At 37.5% G+C, this 26,805-nt stretch overlaps 1 protein-coding gene across 3 annotated transcripts in view; it reads right to left on the reverse strand.

Annotated features, from left to right (window-relative positions):
* The window catches only part of KLHL13 (kelch like family member 13), a 187,690-nt gene that overhangs the window by 91,233 nt on the left and 69,652 nt on the right, over nt 1–26,805 (reverse strand). For 2 of the 3 annotated variants that reach the window (XM_079911776.1, XM_079911775.1), the window contains exon 2: nt 23,201–23,274. In XM_079911776.1, coding sequence (XP_079767902.1) covers nt 23,201–23,250 — 50 coding nt within the window. In that variant the 5' untranslated portion in view covers nt 23,251–23,274. Of the gene's footprint in view, nt 1–23,200; nt 23,275–26,805 lie in introns of those variants that run through there. The other variant, XM_079911779.1, reaches the window with a different exon arrangement.

Genomic DNA, 26,805 nt, shown 5'->3' on the forward strand with positions numbered 1-26,805 from the left:
GTTTAACTTTTTGAGGAACCTCTGGCGTAGGTTTTGCACAGCACACTCTTTTTGTGTTTCAAAATAACATGTGGGATTAAAAGATTTCACACCAGAATGTGTGTCTCCAAACATATGACAGGTAAGGAAAGAGGTGCCTTCTTATCGTGCTTATGAAAATACAAATTTCAAATAATTTTCATCATATTCGTGTGCTAGTTGTTTTCTTTGCAGTTGGTCCTTTTACATCAGTAGCAGATGGTTCCGGCAATTACTAAATTAGGTCTTCGTATCTGAAGATACATGACTGATTTCATCAAAATCATGCCCAGGTGTGAGCATTTCCTTCACAGTCTAGCACTTTACATTTTAGAAATTCCATTTCATCTCCTGATCCATGTTAGTTCAGAACAAAATAGAAAAAAAAAAAACCCAACAAAATATAGAGCACAGGCTTGATTCCAATTCACAATTACATATCCTACAAATACTCTGTAGATTTAAAAATTACCATTCTCTGGATGTAAAGTTTTGCTCTCTCCTTGAAAAGACTGCAGCCATGCGTTGTCGAGTATGCCTGAGCACCGCACCACTAATGCAGTTGTTCAGGATGAAATGTTGTTACCTGCCCTAGTCTTCACTTCAGCAATAATATTCATGAAATCGCAAGTGTAATACACCAGGCTTTTTTTATTTTCCCTAATAAACGTTAAAACAAACAACAAACCTATTCAAATTGAAAGCGTAAGTCTGTGTACTGCCTGGAGTCTTTACGCTGCCAGTAGCACGCACACCATACTTCAGAAAACACTGCTCTGACAGGAGCTATTTTTTAAAACTGCACATGCTATACTCACATATTTTGTTTGCCAAACAAACAGGAAGTTACCATCTTGTCTGCAAACTGACAAAGAACAAATGTACAACTCAACACAAAGAAATTCAAAACTAAAGGAGTTTTTAATAAATCAGAAGACTTAGACCCGTTGACTTCCTAAGAGAAAGGTGAAGTATCTTTGGGCAGGCATCTCCTAGAATCCAAGCTGTGAGGACAAGTGCTTCCGGAAGGACTCACAGTCACTTGCACTTTGCAACATCTTCCACTGGGAGATGCACTCACCCCGTGATTTGACAGAATACTTTGTATTCAAAGAGCACCCACCCCTAATTTAAATAGAATGCTACATTTCTTCCTGCAGTCAACCGTGTCATCCCCTGGAATATACTACACCCGCTGACACACTATCTACTGGCCAATAAGAGAGAATAATTTTTAAACAAATCATTTCCTTTTTTCAATATAGATTATCACAGAGAATCTTTATTCTTATGCTAAGGTGAAAGCATTTAACCAATTTTTTCAAAGGCAGGTATCCGTGGATATATACAAAAACAGAATATACCTTAAAAGCTGCATAAAAAGTAGAATTTTCCATCTTGAAGACTTTCACTGCCACTGACTACTCACATATAACTGGAGGGGGGGTTCCATTAAAAACAAAACGAACAAAAATCTGTCTTCCAGCCAAATATTTTGAAAATAAGTCTAAGACACAATAAAATAATTTAACAATATAGGAATAAATGTACGTAAAGTGCCTAGCACAGGCCCATTTGTGTCACAGCAATTTAACAAATGGCAGTTTAGGTCCTTCAAGAGCAGGTGGCTCTCTTTGCTCCTTGGAACTAAACCGCAAATCCTCAGGCCACAACTAAATTGTAACTGTCAGGGTGCCCATAATCCTGGTGTTCCCCTATTTTAGCACGTAGCGCATTCTACCTCATCTAATAATTACATGGATTTATATCTATTTTATCAGGTTGTAAGTACCCCTGAAGGCTCCTTAAAGCTCTTAAAAGAAAATGCAACTAAAAATTAAAAACATGGAAGAGAAAACCGTTTAATAAATGCCAATAATATCACTTTACTTTTATATGATGCCCTACTAATTACAAAGCACTTTCATGTCCTTGATTTCATTAATTTATGATCTTTTATTATCTTTGCCTCACCAAGAAGGAAATTGAGACCCAGGGAGGTCAAGTGATAGCTTGTTAAAGGCAAAGCTGGGATTAGAAATGGAGTTTATAAAGGTGAATAGGAAGAGAAAGGGACAAGAGTAACTAACAGCAAAGGTGGGGGACGTGCAAAGAGAGGAGAGACAAATACACAGATACACAGAGGCTCGGCGGGAAGAACATGTCCCCAAAGGATATGTGAAATGTGTGGTCTTAATTTTTTCAACTGCAGACACAATAGTATCATCTCTTAAAAATCACTTTGCAAGTGATACATGGTAGCTCATAGGGACCTTTAACTGGTTGCATCTGTCTAGGCCTAATCAGGAGAGAAACCAAACACTAATTTGAACTGGGAGTTTCACGAAAAGAATTATTAGCTTTGACAGGGGATTTGAATAACAGGGAACTAGAGTGATGAGCAACTGGCTAACGCTAAGCAAAGAGAGTTCTAAAAAATACAGGAATGTCAGATGTCAGGAACAACTACTACCCCTAGGGCTGAAATAAAGCACCCACGTAAGAGATCCCTCCCCCAAGGCTAAAGGCCCAAGGGAGTGCCCCCAACCCAGGGCCAAGATCCAGACCTCATTTGGAGAGGGCATAGTTCACAGAAGGGCAGAGAAGTTGCTGTGGTCCTCATCTTTGGAATTTCTGGAAAGCTGAGCCGGCTTTGAAATTTTCCAGAAATTTCAAAGATGAGCCTATCATTTGGAACATACCTCTGGGAAGTGCCTTACCAGAAGCACTCTTCCACAACACTGTCTAAGGCGGCGCCAGGAAAAGCTACTGACAATTGGGTGAAGAAACCGAGCACTAGAGAAGATGCCTGAGTTGCCTGAACAGTCTGCTGAGCAAGCCCACAGGAAGCTTGAAGCAAATCCCTCTCCTCGTGGTATGCCTTTCCAGAACCTTCTACCAACAAAACTTCAATGCCAAGTGGCAAAGGAAACAAATATTTCAAAGCCTCAGATCCATGTCCACAGAGCAGGCAAAAAGGGTGAATTTGAACCTGAGGGTCAACAAATCAATAACTAGCACATTGGTTAACTGAGAAATACTGTTTGTAAGTAAGAGACAAATTTACAGCACAGCTGGGCACAATAACTGTTTTCCCAAGTCCACATTCTGGACAAATTTGCTAGAATAAGGATTATGTAGTTGTGTTGCTTTGATTCTATTACTTCATACTATATATAAGACATGTGGGTGTATACCAACTCATATCCACTTATGAGGTTATAATTAGGTAAATGTGCCTTCACAAAATTTTGAAGGCAAAGAGTATTAGATTTTACCTATGTAATCTATCCTGCCAGGGTACTGCAGAAAAGAACCTTAAAAGACCATGTAGTGGTATGAAAGGCAATATACTGCAGCTACGGAATTATTCCTAAAATAACAATTTTACATGTTAAAGTGGTCTTTATTGTCAAAGTGCTTTCACAGCTGCTAACTCATTTTAGACTTGTAAGTTCACATAGCTAATTGCCGTTGCCCTTCCTCAACAGAGACCTAGCTACAGGGTCTAAAGTTCACTTAGCTATTTGGCCAAACAAATGCATCGAAGAGGTTCTTTCAGGCTAGAACCAATCCCTATCAGAGAATCCCAACCTATCACTGGGAATTATGGGTGCTGTTCTGCTGCAACCTTCTCTCTTCTTCTAATCTCCTAAAAATGCTACAAAATAAACTTATTTTCAATTTACTTTGATTGAATGTATATTTGAGGAATCTTGCAACCTGCAGAGATTCCATTATCGTTGGCTAGAGATGAGTATAGAAGTAAAGCTATATTCACTTCAATAGTGTTCAGGGGAGCGTTTTCTCATGCTTTTTGGGTTTTGTGGACCAGTAAAATATCAAAAGCAGCCTGGGGTCCTACAAAGGGTAGCCAACTTTATTTTGCAAAGTAGGAATATTTTCAAAGGCAACTATTAATCCATGACCTCTTATCTGCAGTTTTAAAATCCAAACAATTGGAAATCAAATGTTTCTTTTTTTTCTGCCTGTAACTCAACTCATTTGGCAGCAAAATCTGAACTGACCTGAACTCATCTGGCAGTAAAACCTGACCTGAACAAACGTGAGGCTATACACACGCTTTTTCTATCTCAGTGTAAATATGCTAATATGTGTAAATACATTTCACTGCAGAAATATTACTCTGATTACAGAGTGTCAGTTCAGCTCCTACTGGGGCTATTATGTAATATAGGAGACATGCACTCTATTACCTGTCTAAAAAACAAAAAGAACCTAAATTCTGAAACACATCTTGCCTTAAGGCTTTCAGATAATAGGGGTACACGACCTCTCATCGCTATCACTTCATTAAAGAAAGGGCAAATGGGCATTTTAACAACCAAAAAGTAACAGACAATCTCAGAATAGAGGATGGTTCTTAATGATCAATAAATTCAACTTTCTGGGAGAAAAACATCACAAAATGGTTGTTTTTCTTATTTCACTTCAGACCTGTGACAATACCCACAACAAACCAGCTTCCATGTGCTAACTAGCATCTGGGACCCGCCACCGGCGAAGACATTCTACCCAGGTGGCTCCATGCTCAAAAGATGGTCTTTGGAATCTTTTTGTAGTCTGGGGCAGGACTGTCATTCTGGGACAGGACCAAGTTAAGCCATTCCGTGACTGCTGTAGGCCATAGATAAATGATACTTATGCAGCGAAAGAACCAGTGGTCATGTAGAATCCATCCAACAGAATTTTTAAACGTTTTTTTCATAGGGGCAGGACAGGAATAAAGACGCAGACGTAGAGAATGGACTTGAGGACACGGGGAGGGGGAAGCGTAAGCTGGGACGAAGTGAGAGAGTGGCATTGACACATATACACTACCAAACGTAAAACAGATAGCTAGTGGGAAGCAGCCGCATAGCACAGGGACATCAGCTCAGTGCTTTGTGACCACCTAGAGGGGTGGGATAGGGAGGGAGGGAGGGAGACGCAAGAGGGAGGGGATATAGGGATATATGTATATGTATAGCTGATTCACTTTGTTATACAGCTGAAACTAACACACCATTGTAAAGCAATTATACTCCAATAAAGATGTTAAAAAAGAAAAAAAAATGTTTTTTTCCCCTTAAACTGCCTCTAGTGAACAGATCAGAAGGTGTCTGCATCTCTGGTCCAAATCTAACTGAAAAGGTTCTTTGATTTTTAAATAACTAAGGTAACTGAGTGAACATGTATATACAAAAATAAATCTAGAAAAATCTAAATATATATCCTGATTGTGAGAACACTATACAAGCTGGGAGGAAAACCCACTAGTAAATCATCTTGTTGCATAAGAATCTTATGGCTTTTGTAGATTGCTTCTTTCTGAGCACCACCTATTCCCTGAACAGTATGATGTACTAAAAATACTAGACTACTCAAACATGTCAAGTTCCATCCCAGTAGATGCTACTGAATCAAGTGTCCTACAGTTTAAGAGAGATCGTTTAATCTCTCCTACAAGGGCCACCATCTGCATCTACAGACAGGACAATAAGTTGTTCAGTTCGACAACACTTAATGAATCTCTACTTTGCATAAGTCACTGGGTTAGATGCAGGAAATGGAAGGCTAGATAGGAAAACGCCATTTTCATCATGGACTTCATAGTCTAGTCGGGAGAGACTATTTAAAAAGTAATTATTACACAATGTGCTAAGTGATCTGATAGATGTGCAGTCAAACACAGTAGGATGGAATATCATATAATTCAGCTGGAGGCGGGGAGCAGAGTTAAGAGATCCAGCAAAAACAAAGGCACAGAGGGTCTGAATAAACTTAGAGAGGCCTTAATCACAGAAAAGACTACTGCATTTCCTCTTGCGTTTGTATCGCCTCTTTACATTCGTCCTCGTATGTATTTCAAAACATACATAACTCTATACTGTAAATTAGGGGAAAGGAAATCAAAGATAAAGATGAGAATAAATCTTTGATAAGCATAAAACTGATGGTCATGAAATATCAAGTACTCTTTTTGCCCCCCATCGTTTGGTGCCTATGCCTGGTTGGCGCTCTGAGTACATGCTTAATTACCTATTGGGTAATCCAACACCATCACAGCAATACAAAAGAATGTGGCATATTTAACAAAGGAAAAATAATGCAGTACAGCAAGAGCACAGGTTATAAAAATGGGAAGTGGCAAAAATGGGGTTAGAAAGATAGCTTGGGTGCCCAATATGAAGGGCTTTCTATGCCATGCTAAGGAAATGAGACTTTCTGAACTCACGTCTTTAACCTTAAATAACCAGGAAGAGGTTACTACATAATAGGTTTTAAAATTATCTCCATTCAGAAATGGCTATTATGAGAAAGAAGTCATGATTCTATTAGTTATCTGAAAAATCATCTAATTCCCAGCTTCCTCATTTTCTGACATCATATTTCTATAATATCATTAAGTAATAATCAAATCAGAAATAATCATTAATTAGTAAGCTAATTAATATTAATCTGAAGAACTCAAGTTGACAAGCAAAAATACCATAAAATATAATGAAGAAAATGTGGATGCTGACTGCATGAAAACACTATTTATTTATAAGAATAACAAAAACAAAAAGTATGTGAGATAATTAAACATCCAACAGAAGGGTAGTAATCATTAAAAATTTTGTTTGTGGGCTTCCCTGGTGGCGCAGTGGTTGGGAGTCTGCCTGCCGATGCAGGGGACACGGGTTCGTGCCCCGGTCCGGGAAGATCCCACGTGCCGCGGAGCAGCTGGGCCCGTGAGCCATGGCTGCTGAGCCTGCGCGTCCGGAGCCTGTGCTCCGCAACGGGAGAGGCCACAACAGTGAGAGGCCCATGTACCGCAAAAAAAAAAAAAAAAAAAAAAAAAAATTTGTTTGTGAGAAAAAAAGTGACAACAAATGAACAGTCAAAATGAAGAGAAAGTTCATGCCCTTCGCCTTCCTGAACAGTTTCATCAGAAAGCCCTAAGTGGCATCAAGCAAAGTAGGCATCCTATGGTAAGGGCAGGGGAGGGAGGGCATGGTGAAGGCCCTTTATGTGGCTGCAGAGGATGAGGAAGCAACATCAAGGATGGCCTGGCATGGCGAGTTGAACCCCAAACAAACTGATGGTGGTATTCATGCTGGGGGACAGCAGCCACAGCCAGACTGGGACCGTTGGAGGCCAACATCCGGGGACGGAGAGGGCAGCGTCCATCAACAGGATACGGGCTGCATATGGCCCTGGCCAAATAATGGGAGAGACAGTTTCTTTTCTTTTCTTTTCTTTTCATTTTTTTGGCCAAACCGTGTAGCTTGTGGGATCTTAGTTCCCCAACTAGGGATTGAACCCGGGCCCTCGGCAGTGAAAGCACCGAGCCTAATCACTGGACCACCAGGGAATTCCCCAGGAGACACGTTTCTTAATATTAGAGATTGAGGGGTGAAAACATGGAAAGGCAGAAAGCTAGGATGTGCTCTATGGTGTTGTATTAGAATTTGAGGGTAAATCAACTACACTCCAATAAAAAATTTTTTAAAAAAAGGAATTTTAGGTGTTGAGGGGAATTCATAGTTTTCAACATATTGAAATATAGATGTAAAGGTATATGTGTGTATGTGTGAAGAGGGTGTGGAGAAAAGGGAACCCTTGTACACTGTTGGTGGGAATGTAAATTGGTGCAGCCACTATGGAGAGCAGTATGGAGGTTCCTTAAAAAACTAAAAATAGAACTACCATACGACCCAGCAATCCCACTCCAGGGCATATAACCAGAAAGGATGAGAACTCTAATTTGAAAAGATACATGCACCCCAATGTTCACAGCAGCACTATCTATAATAGCCAAGACATGGGAAAAAAGTGTCCATCAACAGGAGATTGGATTAAGAAGACATGGCATATTTATACAATGGAATATTACTCAGCCATAAAAAAGAATGAAATATTACCATTTGCAGCAATGTGAATTGACCTAGAGATTATCATACTAAGTGAAGTCAGACAAAGACAAATATTATATAACATATATGTGGAATCTAAAAAATAATACAGAATCAGACTCACAGACACAGAAAACAAACTTATGCTTACCAAAGGGGAAAGGAAGGGGGGAGGGATAAATCAGGAGTATGGAATTAACAGATACAAACTAGTATACATAAAATAGATAAGCAACAAGGATTTACGGTATAGCACAGGAACTATAGTCAATGTCTTATAATAACCTATAATGGAAAATAATCTGAAAAAAATATACAACTGAATAACTTTGCTGTATACCTGAAACTAACACAATACTGTAAATCAGCTATACTTTAAGTAAAAAAAAAGTTTGATGAGGAACAAGATATTCATAGAGTCTCAAGGTACTCCCACTACCTGCCCAGAAACACCATTAATTAGAAGGGAGAGAAAAAGTAATTTTACAGTGGAGAAGCCTGACAGACAGCAGCTTAATCAAGTTAACATCACCAATACAGGACAAATTAAAATTACATGTCACCTGATAGGCTGCAATGAGAATACAGTATCATTTCTGTGCAATTCCTGCTAAAGAAGGAAAACCTGAATAGAATCATGACAAACCATTAGGACTAAGCCAAACTGAAGGACATTTTGCAAAATAATTGGCCTTTAGTCCTCAAAAGTGCCAAGGTCATGAAGGTCAAGGAAAGACTGAGGACGTGTTCCATACTAAGAAAACTGAAGCGATATTACAATTAAATGCCATGCATGATTCTGAACTGGAACTTTTTGCTATCAAGAACATTTTGGGAATAATTGGAAATATCTGAATGGGCCTTGATTAGAATGTGGCAATGGATTAATGTTAATTTCCTGATTTTGATGGTTGAATTGAGGTTATATAGGAGAATGTTCTCATTTTTAGAAGTTATACACTAGAGAATTTGGGGCTAATGGGCATTGTGTCAGCAAGTGACTCTAAAATGGTTCAAGAAAAAGAAGAGCTCTGTGTACTGATATTATAGTTTTTCTGTAAATTTGAGATTGTTTCAAAATAAAAAGTATTACAAACTGGAAAACGCTAATATAAATTTTGGTACATGCATACACTAAAATAATATTTATAATGAGGTTAATGATAACAACTTTAAGAGGAAATATTTTAGTGCTTATTATGTTCCAGACAGCATTTTATAAGCATATCACGTTGAGTGATGATGAAAAGGAATGAGGACACAGAACGATACTCTTGATATATTATGTGAAAAATACAAATTAATATCTATAATATGAGCCTATTTTTATAAAAATAATACATATACACACATTTTATATAAATATAGACCAATATATTAACCGAGTAGTTAAATAACTGAATGATATAAATTTTCTTTTCATAAAAGTACTTTCTAAGTTCTAAAAATAATGAGATATATTAATTTTGCAATACTATTTATTTTAATTGTACCATTTAGAACAATATATAGTAGTAATATGGGGAAATGTTAGAACTGCATTATTAGAGAAAAACATGATATAAAGATACGTATAAGGTATGAGTCTAATTTTACTTTATTTAAAAAAAGGGAGGCAAAAATGGCTGAGTGAAATATATTTAAATGTTAAAAGAGTAGTTAAATCTGAATAATGACACTAGAAATTATTTTTTATTTATACATTTCTGTATTTTCTAAATTTTCGACTATACGTAGATTAATTTTATTTTAAAAATGTTATTTTCTTCATTAGGTGATTATTAAGTAGATTATTAACAATATGGAAAGTGTTAATGGCATCACTTTGTAAAATACAAAATTGCACATACATGATGACCATGTAAAATGTATGCATGGAAAAACAGTTGAAAGGATGTACGACAACACAATAACTGGTTTACCTTAGATAAGGTGAAATAATGTGTGATTTATTTTGTTTTCTGCATTTTCCAAAACTTCTGTAATTTTCATATATGTATACATATTATTTCATCTGTAATGTGTAAAAATTCTCTTGATAAGGGAAGGAAGGGAATTCCCTGGCGGTCCAGTGGTTAGGACGTGGTGCTTTCACTGCTGAGGGCCCAGGTTCAATCCCTTGTCAGGGAGCTAAATCCTGCAAGCTGCGTGGCATGGCCAAATAAATAAATAAATAAAATATATTTTTTTGAAGAAAAGGGAAGGAAAGCACATGAGGGGCACTGGAATAAGAATTTGTGATAAATGTTTTAGAAAATAATTCTTAAAACTGAAAAAGAGCCATTATCTTAACACTCTCAGAAGGCAAACACACAGCATGGTAGTGTAGACGTGGATACTGAGTGTGGTGATCAAGGCGATGGCCTAATCCCCAGTACACTGCCTAATCCCCAAGACCTGTGAATATGTTACTTGACATGGCAAAAAAGACTTTGCAGATGTGATTAAACTGAGGGCTATGAAATGGGGGGATTATACTGGATTATTCAAGTAGGTTCAATATAATCATAAGCATTCTTAAAATTGGAAGAAGGAAGCAGGAGAGGTCCAAGTGATGAGATGTGAAATGAACTCAACCCAGTGTTGCTGGGTTTGAAGATGGAGGAAGAGAGCAAAGGAGTGCAGGCGGCCTCTGAAAGCTGAGAAAGGTAAGGAAGCAGATTCTCCCTTAAAGACTCCAAAAGGAACGCAGTCCTGACTATACCTTGAATTTAGCCCCATGACCTCCAGAACTGCAAGATAATAAATCTGTGTTGTTTTAAGCACTGAGATTCTGCTTATTTGTTACAGCAGCAAGAGGAAACTAATACATGGGGCTATAGACAGCTGGAAAGAAATGGATGATTTTAGCAATCTGTTTTAGGGGGAACAAAATGACTGAGGCAGGAGAATGAGTTGAAATTGAATTAACAACGTTGTTAACAGCAAGAGCTGTGTCTGGACGCAGACGTGTCATTAAATATATGTTTATGGCCAAATACTACGCTAGAATAGTGCTCATAGTAACGTTTAGGACACCGACTGGGTTACGTTTCGATCTATTTTTATCTACCTCCCTACTAGCCACTGATTATTAGATTAAGACTTATTCCCTTATTGTAATTAATGTAAGCATTAATTCCCTTATCAATACTTATCCATCCCACAGAAAAGAAACTACTTGAACTATTTAGCCAGAAGTGTTTTACACACGTAAATAATGATAGACTATATACCAATTTAACTGTAAATACAAAACTTATGCACCATACAATACCAAAAATCTGACAGAAAACGTTTAATTATAGAGACTACTTTTTTTGCTTTAAATGTGCAAAATGTAGGTTTCTGAGGTAAAAATGACACTTTGTTAGAAAACCCGGGTACTCGTGTCTTGGGTCTTTCCCTTGCTATGCGAACTTGGAAAAGTTCTCTCACCTTTGCATATCAGATTCCCTTTCGTTTTATATTTAAGAGGGTTGTACAACATCTCTACAATCTTTTTCTATCTCTAAAGAAATGCACTCTCTTTTTTGTGGAGCCACAACTATTCTTAGAAAAACAAATAGCCTTAACTCTGTTTTCAACTCCTTTCAAAAATCAACTTGACCTGCTGGAGGGTCTACCTTCCAGGGAGAACAAAGTAATTCAAGCATATCATCTCATTAATTTTCAAGACAGGAGAAAGAAAATATTTCTGTTTGGAAAAAAAGGAGAAAGAAAAAGAAAGAAACTGATAGCATATTAAATAAATTGCCACTGTTATGTTGGCAGAGCCAGGACCAGAAAACAGAGTTTTTCAAACTCAGGACTGCACTCTGCCTTTTCAACAGAAGGGTCTATCAGGTAATGAACTACCCTTAAAGGGAATGGGTAGGAGTATGGGATCAAAAGCTAGTATTTATGTACTTTCCCCTTCATGCCACACGGTCAACGGATAAATGTAACGTGAAGGGGCAGACTGTAGGGTCTGGAGATCAAATAGCTATTCTCTCCCTAGAGGCCTTATTGGTTTTAGCACTGCCTCAGGGAACCTAGAGAGAAAAGTATGTTCTAGCCAGCTCTGGACAATGGCTGATCTCAGACAAGCTCAGGCGAAGTTACATAATACTATTTTCAATAATGTGCCAGGAAAAATAAAGGACACTGTCTATATCTAGGCACAGCTCCTGTCAAAAACAAGTTTAATTCAAATTCACTCTGCTGCCTCTGTTATTTTGTTTCCCGAAAAGGAGATTGCTAAAATCACCAGAGGATTTCTTTCTAGCTATCTGGAGCTCGTATCTATGTCAGCTATGCCATGCTGTGCTGGCAAAGGAAAACGTCTCCACCTTTGGAAGAATTTATTGCATTATCTACCCGGTAAGGGTAGGAAGTGAGGGAGGAGGACACGTTCCCTTTCCCTCAATGGCAGATTAAGGCCTTGAGCTCTCAGAGGAGACCCATAATAGGGCTGCCTGAGGGTCACAAAGCTTGAGATCGCCATAGCTAAAACCCAAAGCCAGGCACAGAAACTACAATCCAAAGGAAGAGTAGAGCTTCCTTCCAGGAAAAAGAAAAGGTATTACTCTTTTTCTATTCATTTTAATCTAAAATGAAGCAATGGCAGAAAGAAAAGTATTAGGAGACAGGAAGTCAAAATATCACACAACACTGATAACCAAAAGGAAAACTTTGTTGTCTGACTGTATATTTTTAAAAAGCATCCACATCGCTAAGGCTGTGAATTATTTCATGGGTCCACGTCCCTAGTCCCATGTAACCCATGACCCAACTGTGGTTCAGGAGCCTTTGGAAATTTTACATAATCTTTCAACACTTTCCATGCAACTGCATTTGTTGGGAAGATGAAAAGGGGGAAAAACTGAAGGACTGGAAAAGGAGAGAAGAGAAAACTTTTTAAAGAAAAACTTACTTTTATCAGTTTCCAGGTTCCCAATTCATTTATAGCACTTAACCTATTAATGGTATGCACTTCCAAAATACAGCAGAAATGCCTTGGCCTTAGGGTCAACATCATGGGTAGTAGGTAAAAAGTCCTAAGGGAGTTCACAACCCAGGGAAGGAGACAGACAGGCATATGGTTAAATGCACAGACTGAGCTGAACTCCCTGGGTGTGAGCCCTGCATCCATGCTTATTAGCTCTGTGACCCTGGACAACTTACTTAAACTTTTCTGTGCCTCGATGTACTCACTTGTAGAATGAGAATAATGATAGTACCTTCTTCATGGGGTTATTATGAGAATAAGATAAATTTGGAATAAGGAATATAGAATTATATCTATGTGTGTGTGTGTATATATATGAGTTCGAACCTGGCACAAAGTAAATGCTGTATGTGTCAGCTATTATAATGACTATTCAAATACAACTAGCACTACTATTGGGACTTTGATCACCACTACCACCACCATTGAAATAAGAGTTGATACTATGGGAGCCATAAGAAAAGAATACCTAATTCTGTTTGGAAGAGGAATGGGGTACATGTCAGTGAAAGTATCACAGAGGAGTTAATAATACCTTTGCTGGGTCTTGAAGGATAAACAGGAGTTGGTTAGGCCAACAACCAGGGAGAAGGCATACCAGCAAGAGGGATGGAAACAGGAGGAAACATATCACCTCCCAATTTTGAGGGAGGGCAACATGTGCTCTAGGCAGGAGATGAGGCTAGGCAGGCAGAGAGGAGCCAGTGAAGAAATCTAAACAAGGAAGTGATATGAACATACATATTTACATTCCAGAAAGATCATTATGGCTGTAACGGGAGGGATGGACTGGAGAGGGAAAAGGAGGTGGGAGGTAAAAGAGGTTTAAGACTGGAGGCCAAAAATCAGTTTAGAAGGATATTATAAAGATCTAGGTGACAAACTATGTGGGTCTGAAGTAAGAAGGAGGTAATAAGAATAAAGCAGCAGAGGGAGTGGATTGGAGAAATAATTAGGAAAGAGAAATGGGACTTGGTGACTGACTGAATATGGGGAATGAGAAAGAAAGAAGAGTCCTGGATGATGGCCAACTTTCTGAGTGAATGGCAGTGTCACTAAACAAGGCCAAGACCACAGATGAGGAGGCAGGTTCTGGGGACAGAGATGAGACAGGTTTGGACCCATCGTGTTTACAATACCAGGCAACGGTATTATTGAAATAAGAGTTGGTTTATTCAATGTTGAATAAACACTTGTATTTATGAGTTTTAAAATATTAACAGTGCTTTCAGTGCAGTAGAATTATACTTTTCCATATTTTTCCAAATACTTCACAGTGAGCATAAATTACACAATTGGGTAAGGAAAACTTTAAGATGAATACATGAGTGTCTAAATTTAAATAACAAATAGCTAATAGCCTCTGATCCCGCCAGCCCCAACTTACTGCCTAATATCTAACAGACACAAAAAGTGAGAAAATACAGCACAGGTATGGGAACAGACCTGGCAAAGGTGCTGTTCCCTTCCACTGTCCACCCTTGATACCTCTCTTGTGTTCATATCAAGTCAGAACTTACAAATATTGCTATATACTGGGAAGCCTGTGTGCCAGACTCTGGGTACATGGTATATTCATTTCTTATTACTGCTGTGACAAATAACTACAATCTTAACAGCTTTAAACAACACAAATTGACTGTCTTAATGTTTTGGAGGTCAGAAGTCTAGAATCAAGGTATTGGCAGGGCCTGAGGGGAGAATTTGTTTCTTTGTCTTTTCCAGCTTCTAGAGGCCACCTGCATTCTACGGCTCATGACACCTTCCTCCATCTTCAAACAGCATGGCTCCAAACTCTCCTTCCATCATCACATCTCCCTTTTCTGACTCTGAATCCACCTGCATCCCTTTTATGAGGACCCTTGTGATTACACTGGGCTCTCCTGGATAATCCAGGCTAATTTCCCCACCTCAAGGTCCTTAACTTAATCACATCTGCAAAGTCTGTTTTTGCCACATACAGTATCAGTCACAGGTTCTGCAGACTAATATGTAGACATCTTTGGAGGGCCACTGTTAAGTCTACCACAGGTAGTATTTTCCACACTTCTTCACTATAAAGGTACTATTTTTCCTTTCCATACTCTTTCCTTTGGAAAGCAAATCATTAAGTCCACACTCAAGGGGGGAGATAGATGAAGTGCCATCTGTTGAATGGGGGAAATATATACATACAAACACACACATTCGTACATATATAAAATTCGGAATTGTTCTGCAAGGAAGAATTGTCTCTTCTCCCTCATCTATTTATTTCGATCATTTGTTTCTATCAGTATTGGCTCATGGGTAAAACTCTGAGGAAGGGGTTGGATTAGTACCCAAGAGCACATACAGGGGCAATGGTCAATTCATTCAGTAGGCAAATGTCTACTGAGCAACTAATATGTACAAGACATGGTGGTAGGTGCTAAAATTTAAGTACACACTGCTATATTTAAAATAGATAACCAACAAAGACCTACTACATAGCACAGGAAACAGTGCTCAATATTCTGTAATAATCTAAATGGGAAAAGAATTTGAAAAAGAAAAGATACGTGTATATGTATAACTGAATCACTTTGCTGTACACCTGAAACTAACACAACATTGTTAACCAGCTCCACTCCAATATAAAATAAAAATTAAAAAAATAAAATAAAATAAACAAGGTCAGGAATCTTGGCTGGGGAAAAAGATAATCAAGATGGACAAGATCCCTGACCTCCTAGAGCTTCTATTTTAGCAAAAAGGGATAGATAATAAACAAAGAAGGAAAATATCTAATAGTGGTAGTGACGAGTCATGCAGAGAATGAAACTGGGGTGTGTGTGTGTGTGACACTAAACAAGTGACCACTTTAGAGTGGGTAGTCAAAGAAAACCTTTAAGTGGACATTTAAGTGGAGATCTGAAAAGAAGAACCAGTCACACAAAGACCATGGGGAAGAACGTTTCAGACAAAGGGAACAGCCAGTACAAAGGCCATTCAAGGAATCTTTCTTCCTTTAGAATAAACAAACAGAAAAACAACTAGCATGGGAGCAATGAAAATGTATTGAAAAACAAGGACAAGGAGATTTGTCATTATAAAGACTCAGAGAAAGAGCAGAACTCTGCAAATGCTTTCATATAGGAGTCAGAAAACAATGTTGAAAGCCTTTGGCCCATTCAGGAGAATGAGAAAACATGGCCTCAGTAAAGCGGGAAGAGGAAGCCAAATAAGATAACGTGATCAGATGAGGAAAGCAATAAATTGTATTTGCCAACTACCAGGAAACTAAACCAGAGTCACAACCAAAATGTATATCAGAGGGAGTAAAGAGAGAGTCTGATACAGTATAAAATAAATTCATTAAGTAAAAGGAAAAAAGATAACAAATATTAAAGTGAGGAGAGAAAACATGATAGATACGGAAGACACTAAAACAAATAACACCCCAAAAGTGGATCCAACCTAAATATTTAAGAAATCATTTATACCGTGAAAGAGTTTATACTTTGCAGCTATTATATCTACTAGAAGTTTTTATTAACATGTGAAAATGTTCATGATACAACTAAGAAGAACAGCAGGATACAGACATGATATATAGTGTAATAAAACAGTAAGTGCTTCCATTTATTGAGAACTTATCATGTACCAGGAATGTGACTACTTTACAAAATTTTATTTTATTCTCAGAACAATCCCAAACAATGATACTCTTTTATTTTATAGATGAGGAAACAGACTCAGAGAGGTTAAGAAACTTTCCAAAGTTCACACAGCTAGCAAGAAGCAAAGCTTGATCTGAACCTGTATTTGGAAGACTTCAAAGCCTCTGCTCTTAAGTACAACACTAGAATCATATCATGTTCAACAATTACAACTACAGTTACATTTCAAAATGCACCAAAAGACTAGAGTGAAAATGCAATAAGGGGTTACCAGAGTTACTTTCGGTGATTATTTTCCCTGCATATCTGTATATAATTTGTTATTTTTAACTGTTCTATAATAAATATGTATTACTCGTAAAGTCAAAACAAATGAACAAACTGGTAGAGAGAGGAACACAGCACTTTTTAGTTGGGGACTCATGAAAAAGATTTAAATGTTAAATACATAGAAATGTTAAGGTCTTCACATATAGTTTGGGATTCAACTAATGGCAGTAGATGAGATGTCCCAGAAAGAATGTGTAGAACATGTACAGAATTATGAACAGGAACATGTAAGACACAGAAAGGGGAATCAGGGTAGTAATTCCTCTCCCCAGAAGCAGGAACACTTTCTACGGCCTGGAAAATTCTCTAGAAAGATCGAACAGGCAACATTACTAACAAGTTTACGTCCTTTGTATAAAGACATGCAACTGTTCGGTAAGAGGAACAAATATGCTGATAAACGTGCACCTACAGCAACGTATTATGACAATTATAGTGGGTAACCAAGACTTACAGAATTTCTGGGCCAAAATAAAAGTCCACTGTATAAAATTTAACTGGCCTCAGAAATTCGTGCATTACCCTCATATTATAATGCTTATAGGCATCTTCTAGCCTAAGATTTAACCTTATTATAATCACTGACTCAATTTAGCAAAGGTAAAACTAGATCTTCATAAATTTTTAATCTTGAAAGAGCATAAATAACCATACCTTCATGGAAGTTTATAAAGTCAAATTGTGAAAACAGTAATAAAAAGGACATCTTCAATGACTGACCATCCTCAAGGTTAATCAAAGATGTGTTTATTTATCACCTACTGTGTGCTTAGGTTTAAAGATATAATTCCAGACTTTTAAAACTACGAGGAAGGCCGGGATCTTCCAATCCTTAAATGTTACAGGTGAGGTCAGCGCTTGACAAACAGTAAAGGCTCAATATTTTAAAATATCAAATGACCTGAAAAGCCCTGTGTTCCCTTGGCATCATATACTATTAAGAAATGATTATATAGTAAGCCAGTAAAAAAAGTCAGAGCTTATTCCTAGAATCTGTAGTAAATTTCATCAGTCTATTTTACAACTTAAAGATTGTCGCTTAATATTCAATTGCTTAACTATTAGTAAGAGTTGACTGTGGGAAACAAAACTACCCTAAACAATTTAACCAAATGAAATCATCGGCAACAAATAATTATTGATAAATGTTATAACTTCTCTAAATATTTAATGAATGCCTATTATGTACAAAATCCTGCATTATATGCAATGTGATATAAATATACATTAGATACAGGTAGTCACGCTCTGAAAGAGCTCTCTTAATGATGCTGTAAGGAAAGATGCTCAAATTAACTTCAATGCAGAGCCAAATGTGATAAAATTCACTACAGGGAAGAAAACCAGTTCAGAGGCAAAAGAGACCCTCCTGATCATCTGCTTGGATTGATCAGGGAAGGTTGATACATAGGGCACTGAATTTGATCTGGGTCTTGGAGAACAGGTAGGATTTCAGGGACAGGAAAGGACAATCTGGACCACATTATCAGATAATCCATTTTAAAAGATCATGTTGACTAGAGTGTGAAGAATCTAGTTGAACGCCAAGTATTGTTCAAGTTACCCCTAAGTATTTCACAACTCCCTCCCCTCCCCTCTTCCTCATTTCCACTGCCATCACCTCTGTTCAGACTCTCCTCATTTCTTATTTTGACTACTACAATAGCCACCAAACTGGCAGGGAACCATGTATTATCATTCACTGCCATATCCCTAACACCGTGCACAGTAAGTGGTGCATAATATTTGTTAAAGGGATGAAAATCCAATTATACAGTGTTTGGCACTCTTTTTCCTTACTGCAAACATCAGACAATATTATATACTGTGTTTTATTTATCAAAGAGTACTTTTAGAAAACTGGAACACTGTTAGAGCTTTACATGTCACTGCAGAAATCCTTATTACAGCTAGGAACCCCATCAGTACACACCACCACCATAACACCAACTGGGTGACTCTTAACCAAATGTCTCCCTGACATTACTGTAATGTGTACATGAGGACGATACTCACACTTGCTGTTTGCAACAAAGCAAGACACATATGGCTGACCTCTCCCTGTACTAAATGAATCACTGGAATAAAAGTCCTAATAGGGTAGAACATATGCTGAATGGTAGATTGCAAGACTAAAAACATCTAAGACTAATAACAGGTTGATGCTATTCTGCACTGCTACCCTCCACCCTTAATTCTTTATCTTCCTACCTTGTTTACTAATTTTGGACGTTAACTTTCTGCAATAGAACAAAGATTCATCACTTTTAATATTCATCATCATATTTTAGCACCTGAAAATGTTTAGCACTTAGCAATTACACAATAAATGTTTGTTGAATTATAAATAGAAAAATTAGATTTTTTTGACCAGCAATTACTACATGTCAGACATTGTATTAAGCAATGGGGATACATTTCTTTCATACATTCATTATCTTATTGAATAATCACCTTGACAAAATTTTAAATTTCCCATTAAATTCGTGTTAAATCTATATAACAATTTGGGAAGAGCTCTTTCCAAAATTTAGCCTTTTTTTTTTTTGCGGTACGCAGGCCTCTCACTGTTGTGGCCTCTCCCGTTGCGGAGCACAGGCTCCGGACGCGCAGGCTCAGCGGCCATGGCTCACGGGCCCAGCTGCTCCGCGGCATGTGGGATCTTCCCGCACCGGGACACGAACCCGCGTCCCTTACATCAGCAGGCGGACTCTCAACCACTGTGCCACCAGGGAAGTCCCAAAATTTAGCCTTTTAATCGAGGACCATCGCATGTCTCTCCATTTTTTTTTTTTTGTCTCTCCATTTTAAAAAAATATCTTCTTTCCTATCTCTCAGTTGAATTTTTAAATTTTCTTTATATAGGTCCTAGAAATTTTTGTTGGGGTTATTACTAAATATTTACATTTTATGGCTTTTGTAAATGGAATATTTTCCATTATATATTTTAAATGACTATTTGTAATATAGATTAAAGGTACTGGTTTTTATTTTTATCTTCTATCCAACTATATTTAGAACTTATATTAAAACTGTCAATTAAGAACTTGTTTTCATGTCTTAGCTTTTGCAGGCACATGAGTCTATCTTCTAAAACTTGATCATTTTTTGGTCTCCTCCTTCCTGTTAAGTATGCCTCTTTATTGACATTGGCCATAGTTTATAGATACATATTTTAATGTGGTGATTAGAGGGCATCTTTGTTTTGTTGCTGCTTAAGGAACAACTCTTACATTTATCATTAAGTGCGATGCTTGTTTCTTGGTTTCAGAGAGAGAATTATTTTTCTTGTTAAGAGTGCAACTTTCTATCACTAATTCTTTATTCTTATGGGCAATGAATTTTTTTCAAACACCTTCAGCATTTACTGTACCTTTTATTTCTTATGAGATCTATTGACAGGATGCGTCATATGAGTAGCTTTCATGGTATTAAGGAATCCACACTCTGGGGTAAAACTTTCCTAGTCACAAAGGGTTAATACTTTTCATACACTCCTAAATGTGTTTGGTTTGTATTTTATTTAGAACATGAAACTGACCCATAATTTGTGTATACAAACAGTTCATAAGTTCATTTATTTAAGTTTCTGGTCAAGAATGCACTTATAATGTGAGGGCTAAAACCATAAAACATCAGGAAGAAAGCCTGAAATTTGGGAGGGTAAAGATTTCTTAGAAAGATGCAAAAATTACTGAGCATAAAAGAAAAAAAATGATAAATTGAACTTCATCAAAATGAAACAAAAATAAAACTGCTCACCAAAAGACACAAACAAGAAAATGGGATGGCCAGCTACAGATTGGAAGAAAATATTCATAAGACATACATCTAAATATCAAGAAAAAATTTAAAAACTCTTAAAACTCAAAGAGAAAAAAACCCCAATTTTTTAAATGGGCAAAAGATTTGAACAGATACTTCTAAAACACAAATAGTTAATAAACACGTGAGGAAAATGCAAAGTGAAAACCATAGTGGGAAACACCTACATACCCAAGAGAATAGCTAAAATTAAATACCAAGAGTTTGTGAGGATTCTCACTTATTACTGGTCAGAAAAGAAAATGGTAAAAAGTGCTTGGCAGTTTCTACGAATGTTAAATAAATTAAATAAATATATGTATACATCTCCTATGACCCACCAATGCTACTTCTAGGTATATATCCAAAGGAAATGAGTGTATATGGCCACAAAAAGATTTGTTAAAAAATGTCAACAACAGCTTAATTCATAAGAGCCAAATAATGGGTATAACTTAAGTGACTCTCAACAAGAAATGGATAAACAAACTGTGGCATAGTTAAACAATGGAACACTACAGAGCAATAAAAAAAGAAGAAACTACAGATACCTGCAAGGATGGTGGATTTCAAAAACATTATTTTGAACAACAGAAGCCACACACAAAAGAACACACAGTGTTTGACTCCATTTACATGAAGTTCAAGAACAAGCAACACTAACCTAAAATATGTAAGTCAGTAGGAAGGGAGGGGACATGAACTGGAAAGGGGAACGAGGGAATTCTCTGGAGGGATGGCATTGTTTTCTATCTTGACCTGGGTTGTGGTTACCTGGATGTCTGCATGTATAAAAATCAAGATGTATATTTAAATGTTTGTGTATTTTACTATATGCAATTATATCTCAATAATAATAATGGAAACAAATTCAATTATGCTATAACCACCACAGTTATCAACTTGAGCTTAGGAAATCCTGCCATCCTACTAGTTCCTCTTCCAAATGTGTGATATAGAATCCCTGCTTCAGCAGTGCTTGAACTCTACAGACTCAGTTTACCATTAGGTATTCGGCACAACGTCCCCCGTCCAACTGGCCCAGCAATCTACTCTTCTATCTTTTCACCCAACATGGCAACACGTGATTCCTGCTGTGATTTCCTGGCTCTCGGTATCTCTGAACAAGTCTACCTTACAGCCCCTTGCCCACATTCCAACAAGCATGTACCTTTCATTCAATATTTCCTTGATGGGAATATTATGTACAATTCCTACCATGGTATCTTTCAAATAACAATAACGTTATATGTGTCCCCTTTATACTTCAGCCTTTCCCCACTTTCCATATTCTTTGAAGACACACCTATTTTTAAAGTACTTTAGAATTTAGTAACACAAATATTGTATTTTCAAAATAGTTAAAATCCCACATTTATATTTCAACACAAGCACTGATATACCGTGAATTACTTGCCAAGCTCTCTCTCTCCACACAAACACACACACCCAATAGACCCGTTTTTAACCCTCAAAACAACCTTGAGATATAGGTATTATTATTATCCCCAATTCACAGACGAGAAAGTTAAGGCCCAGAGCAATTAAAAAACTTAACTGGGCTTCCCTGGTGGCACAGTGGTTGAGAGTCCGCCTGCCGATGCAGGGGACACGGGTTCGTGCCCCGGTCCAGGAAGATCCCACATGCCGCAGAGTGGCTGGGCCCGTGCGCCGCAACTACCGAGCCTGCGCTCTAGAGCCCACGCGCCACAGCTACTGAAGCCCGTGCGCCTGGAGCCCATGCTCTGCAACAAGAAAAGCCAGCGCACTGCAACAAAGAGTAGCCCCCGCTAGCCACAATTAGAGAGGGCCCGCTTGTAGCAACAAAGACCCAACACAGCCAAAAATAATAAATAAATAAATAAATTTATAAAAAAAAAAACAAAAAAAACTTAACCAAGACTACACTAGTAACTGTCAGAACCATGATACAGACAACTCCAGCATATTATTTCAAATATTTCACCCAAACCATACAATTAAACTATTGGGAATAAGGGATACTCTTTCACTGCTGCAAAGTAAAGTCTATGTTTCTTTAAACCACGAATTTAAAATCCTAAATTGACAGAGGAAGCTCTCAACTTCTCAGAACTCCCTAAAAAAGTTTTAACTGGAATTTTAAATAACAGAAAGGTACACACAATCACAGGGCAATGCTATTTAAAAAAATACTTCGTTGAGACATCTATTCGTAAGCAACAGATACCAGTATTTATTCATTGGTATGCTTTAAAACTAAAAATTCAAATCAATAGCTCCACTGACTGAATTCCAGGTGTTCACAATGTACACCGATTTTGATTTCTGATTATATTTTCTATGTTTTTCATTAGCTCAGAACACACAGTTATTAACATGTTCTTCATTCCATTTCTTTGTCACCCAGGCATTCTTTTATTCACTCATATAGCAAATACTTTTATTTTATGCCAGGTATTCAACAAATATTTATTGAGCACCAACTATGTTAGGTAAATAAATAAGCAGAAGAGACATTATATAACTTATAAGGTAAATTGCTTCCATAAATATACCGGTTACGGAGTATTGCAGCAACTGATTCCCCTCTATGCAGATGATCCATCACCTCTAAAAGCTGGAGAATGACCTGTTCAGGAGGAAAAGAAGTCAATATTTACTATGAAAATCAACACTAGAATTTTCACATTATGCTACCTTTGTAATATTTTACATATTTTGCGATAGGCAAAATGTATGTCCATGTACCTAATATCTATATTACAGCTTATGAAAATCAAGAAACTGAATCTGCAATAGTCCAAATACCTATGAAATTCAACACTGAAATCATTAAAGAGTACTGACTAATTTCATGTGAAATCATTAGCCAACAGTGATCTATGGAAAAACCACCGTGTATAAAGGAAGATGGATTAAATGAGAGTCAGAAGACCTGGGGTGTATGTGTGAAGTTGGGTGAGACAGAGAAGTTAAGGAGCGAAGAGTTACCAGCGGGACTTGAGGCCTGTGGGGCCCATATGCAGGGCCCACGATTTTCGAAGTGGTTGGTCAAAATTAAGGATAGAAAGATTGTTTAAAGATTTTTAAACCTTAAAGATATAAAATAGGTAATAGAGGTAGGAACATTGTTTTTACGGGAAAGGAGCAGGCGAGGTGGTAGTAAACTATAGTATATATTTGTTTTTAGTAATGTGGATGCTTTGCATTGGCAATAGAGAGTATATTTAATGTATTCTATTAATTTCAAATACATTGGGAAGCAAAAATGTATAATTTACATAAATGTTTCTTGTTAATAAAATCAATTTATTGCATTGGGAAGATAAAAACGTATAGTATCCAGTTTAGTTTGTTCATATAATTGTTTGTTATAAAACTACTTGAAAACCTAAAATAATTAAGCTAGAGGAAAAAAGATTTTCTTCATTGTTCCCTGCCTTCACCTGCCCCTTAATTTAGGGGCAAAAGGAAAAGAAGTAGAAAGGGAAAAAGTACAGTTGACCATGAACAAAACAGGTTTGAACTGTGCAGGTCCACTTACATATTTTTCTCAATAAATATAGTACCTGCATTTCCATTTTACAAATCTTTAAATTAACTAAGTGTGGGGAAAAGCTTGTGTTCAATTAGAGATCATAATATGTGGAATCAAAAGAACTAGGGTTTCAGTCCTGATTCTATCCAAACTGTTTCAACTTCCTGCCCTTGGGTGCACGATTTATCAATTCTTTTTTTTTTTAACAGCAGAGATAGCAGTACGAGGATTTTCAGCTGTTTAGGGGTTGGCGCCCCTAACTCCTGTGCTGTTTCAGGGTCAACTGTACTCTGTTTCTTGGGTCTTCAAAACTCTAAAAAAGAAACAAATCAAATGACAACATAGCATTCATAATTATTTGCACAATCGCATTTCTCTGCTTATATTCTCTGTTATTACAAGTAAAGAAACTGAGTAGCCTAAACAAAATAAATTTTTTAAGCATCTCAAAATCAACTGACTTTTGACTTACCTTTTCTAAAAGTGTTTAACCAGTGAGAGAATTCTGAGAGGTTGAGAAATTTTAATTTTGTTTAGGCTACATGATTTTTTAGAAGACGTGCCAAGAGAAAACCAGCTATATCTAGATTACTCTCAGGAATCTGGGAATGTGAAAATAATTAATTCATGAAACTTTTTACCAACTACATCTAGGGTAGAACATACAGGTCCCAAAATTAGGTATGCAAACTTTCACTTAATCCCATCGTTTTAAGCAATCCACTTGCTGCACCTGGATCTCTGAGTCTGGGGCTCTCCTGTCAAATTCTCCACATAATAAACCTCTGATCTCCAGAGGAGCAGAGAGGGGGTGATGGTACAGGAGACTTCAGCGACTTATTTTAGACTTTCAAAGAACAGCCCATGCTTTCAATCACATGACTCATTCCTGCCTTCTACAGACCAGGTGCCTCCAAGTCTTGAAATATTAGGAATTCTATGGGAAGAATGAGTTGCTTTCTCTCGAAAGTTCACATAGGGGAAGATATTGGAGTTGTAACTTCCTTTGCTCTAAGTAAAAAAATAGTTCCAACCTTACATCTGTCAGTGTTTCCATTCCTGTTCTCTTTGTCCTTTTGAATTTTTCCATTTCTTTATTCTCATTTTAATGGAGTTAGGAAGAGAGAGGAAGTAAGTGCATGTGATCAACTTATGCAGGATATAAATGAAACCAACCATTTTTAACCATGGAGTTTGTATGATCAAACATATGTATTAGAAAATTAACACTGCCTGCAATGTGGTGGTGGATCAGAGAGAGAGACCAGAAGTATGGAGACCGATAAGAACTACTTCCAAAATCAAGGCATGAGATGAGAGCACAGACAAGGACTATGAGGGCAGGCAGGAAGATCTAGGACTTATGACAGATCACTGGCAGATTTCAAAGGGATAAGGGGACATAGCAAAGACAAAATCTATTTAAGTAACAAGGGGAAATGGTGATGATATCAAGTGAGGTAGGGTATAGAAAGGAGGAAAAACACTAAAAACAACAATGGTTTGTATAGACATATAGAAGTAACCCAGGGCCCAACATATAGTATCTAACAGAAAATTGGAAATATAGGTCTAGATTTAGGTTGGAAGTAGAAAGGAAAACACAGGAATATTTAGCCAGTTAAGTGATGAGACTGGAAAATATTACTCATGCCAGGAGAAAGTGCAAACTCAATGAACACTTTTGTGCAATAAACAGAGGAAGACAAGCTAGCAAAGAAAAGAGACAATAGGTAGGAGGGAAACTAAGAGAATTGTGAAAAGAAGAAGGATAGTTCAGAAGAACAGTGGTTAGAGGGTATTCAACTGTTTCATGTTCTGCCCAAAGTAAGATACAGCTAAATGATTTGACAGCTATAAAGTCCACGATGACCGTTTTTCAAGAGTAGTTCGATGAGTGGGGAGAATCCCACTGCAGTGTTTGAAAAATAAAACAGAAATAAATAAATTCTTTTAATAACTCGTGAGGAATTTAAATACATCAGGGAATTACTCTACAGTGAAGGTAGTCTCCAAACGAGTAAGAGAAATAGAGATGATTAAACGATTGGGGGACGATCAGGTAGTCACTCAGAAAAATAAATAGGTTGTACGCTACTTCACTTCATACACTAAATAAATTCCAGAAGGACCAAAGATTTAAAGGTAAAAAAGGAAGCTTTGAAGCAGTACTAAAGAAAACCCTAGTGAAATTATTTATAATGATTCAGTGGAGAAGGTACGCAGCAGCCAGAACCCAGGAACCATAAAGGAAAAAACTGTTAAATCTGATTGTAGCAAAAAATTAGAACTCTGTACTTCAAAAATACCACAAAGTCAAATGGCATTTGATAAAGCAGGAAAAATAATTCACAATAAGTGGTACTGGGAAAACTGGACAGCTACATGTAAAAGAATGAAATTAGAGCACTCCCTAACACCATACACAAAAATAAACTCAAAATGGGGCTTCCCTGGTGGCGCAGTGGTTGAGAGTCCGCCTGCCGACGCAGGGGACACGGGTTCGTGCCCCGGTCCGGGAAGATCCCACATGCCGCGGAGCGGCTAGGCCCGTGAGCCATGGCCGCCGAGCCTGCGCGTACGGAGCCTGTGCTCCGCAGCGGGAGAGGCCACAGCAGTGAG

The sequence above is a fragment of the Stenella coeruleoalba genome (assembly GCF_951394435.1).
Source record: "Stenella coeruleoalba genome assembly, chromosome: X".
Lineage (NCBI taxonomy): Eukaryota > Metazoa > Chordata > Mammalia > Artiodactyla > Delphinidae > Stenella > Stenella coeruleoalba.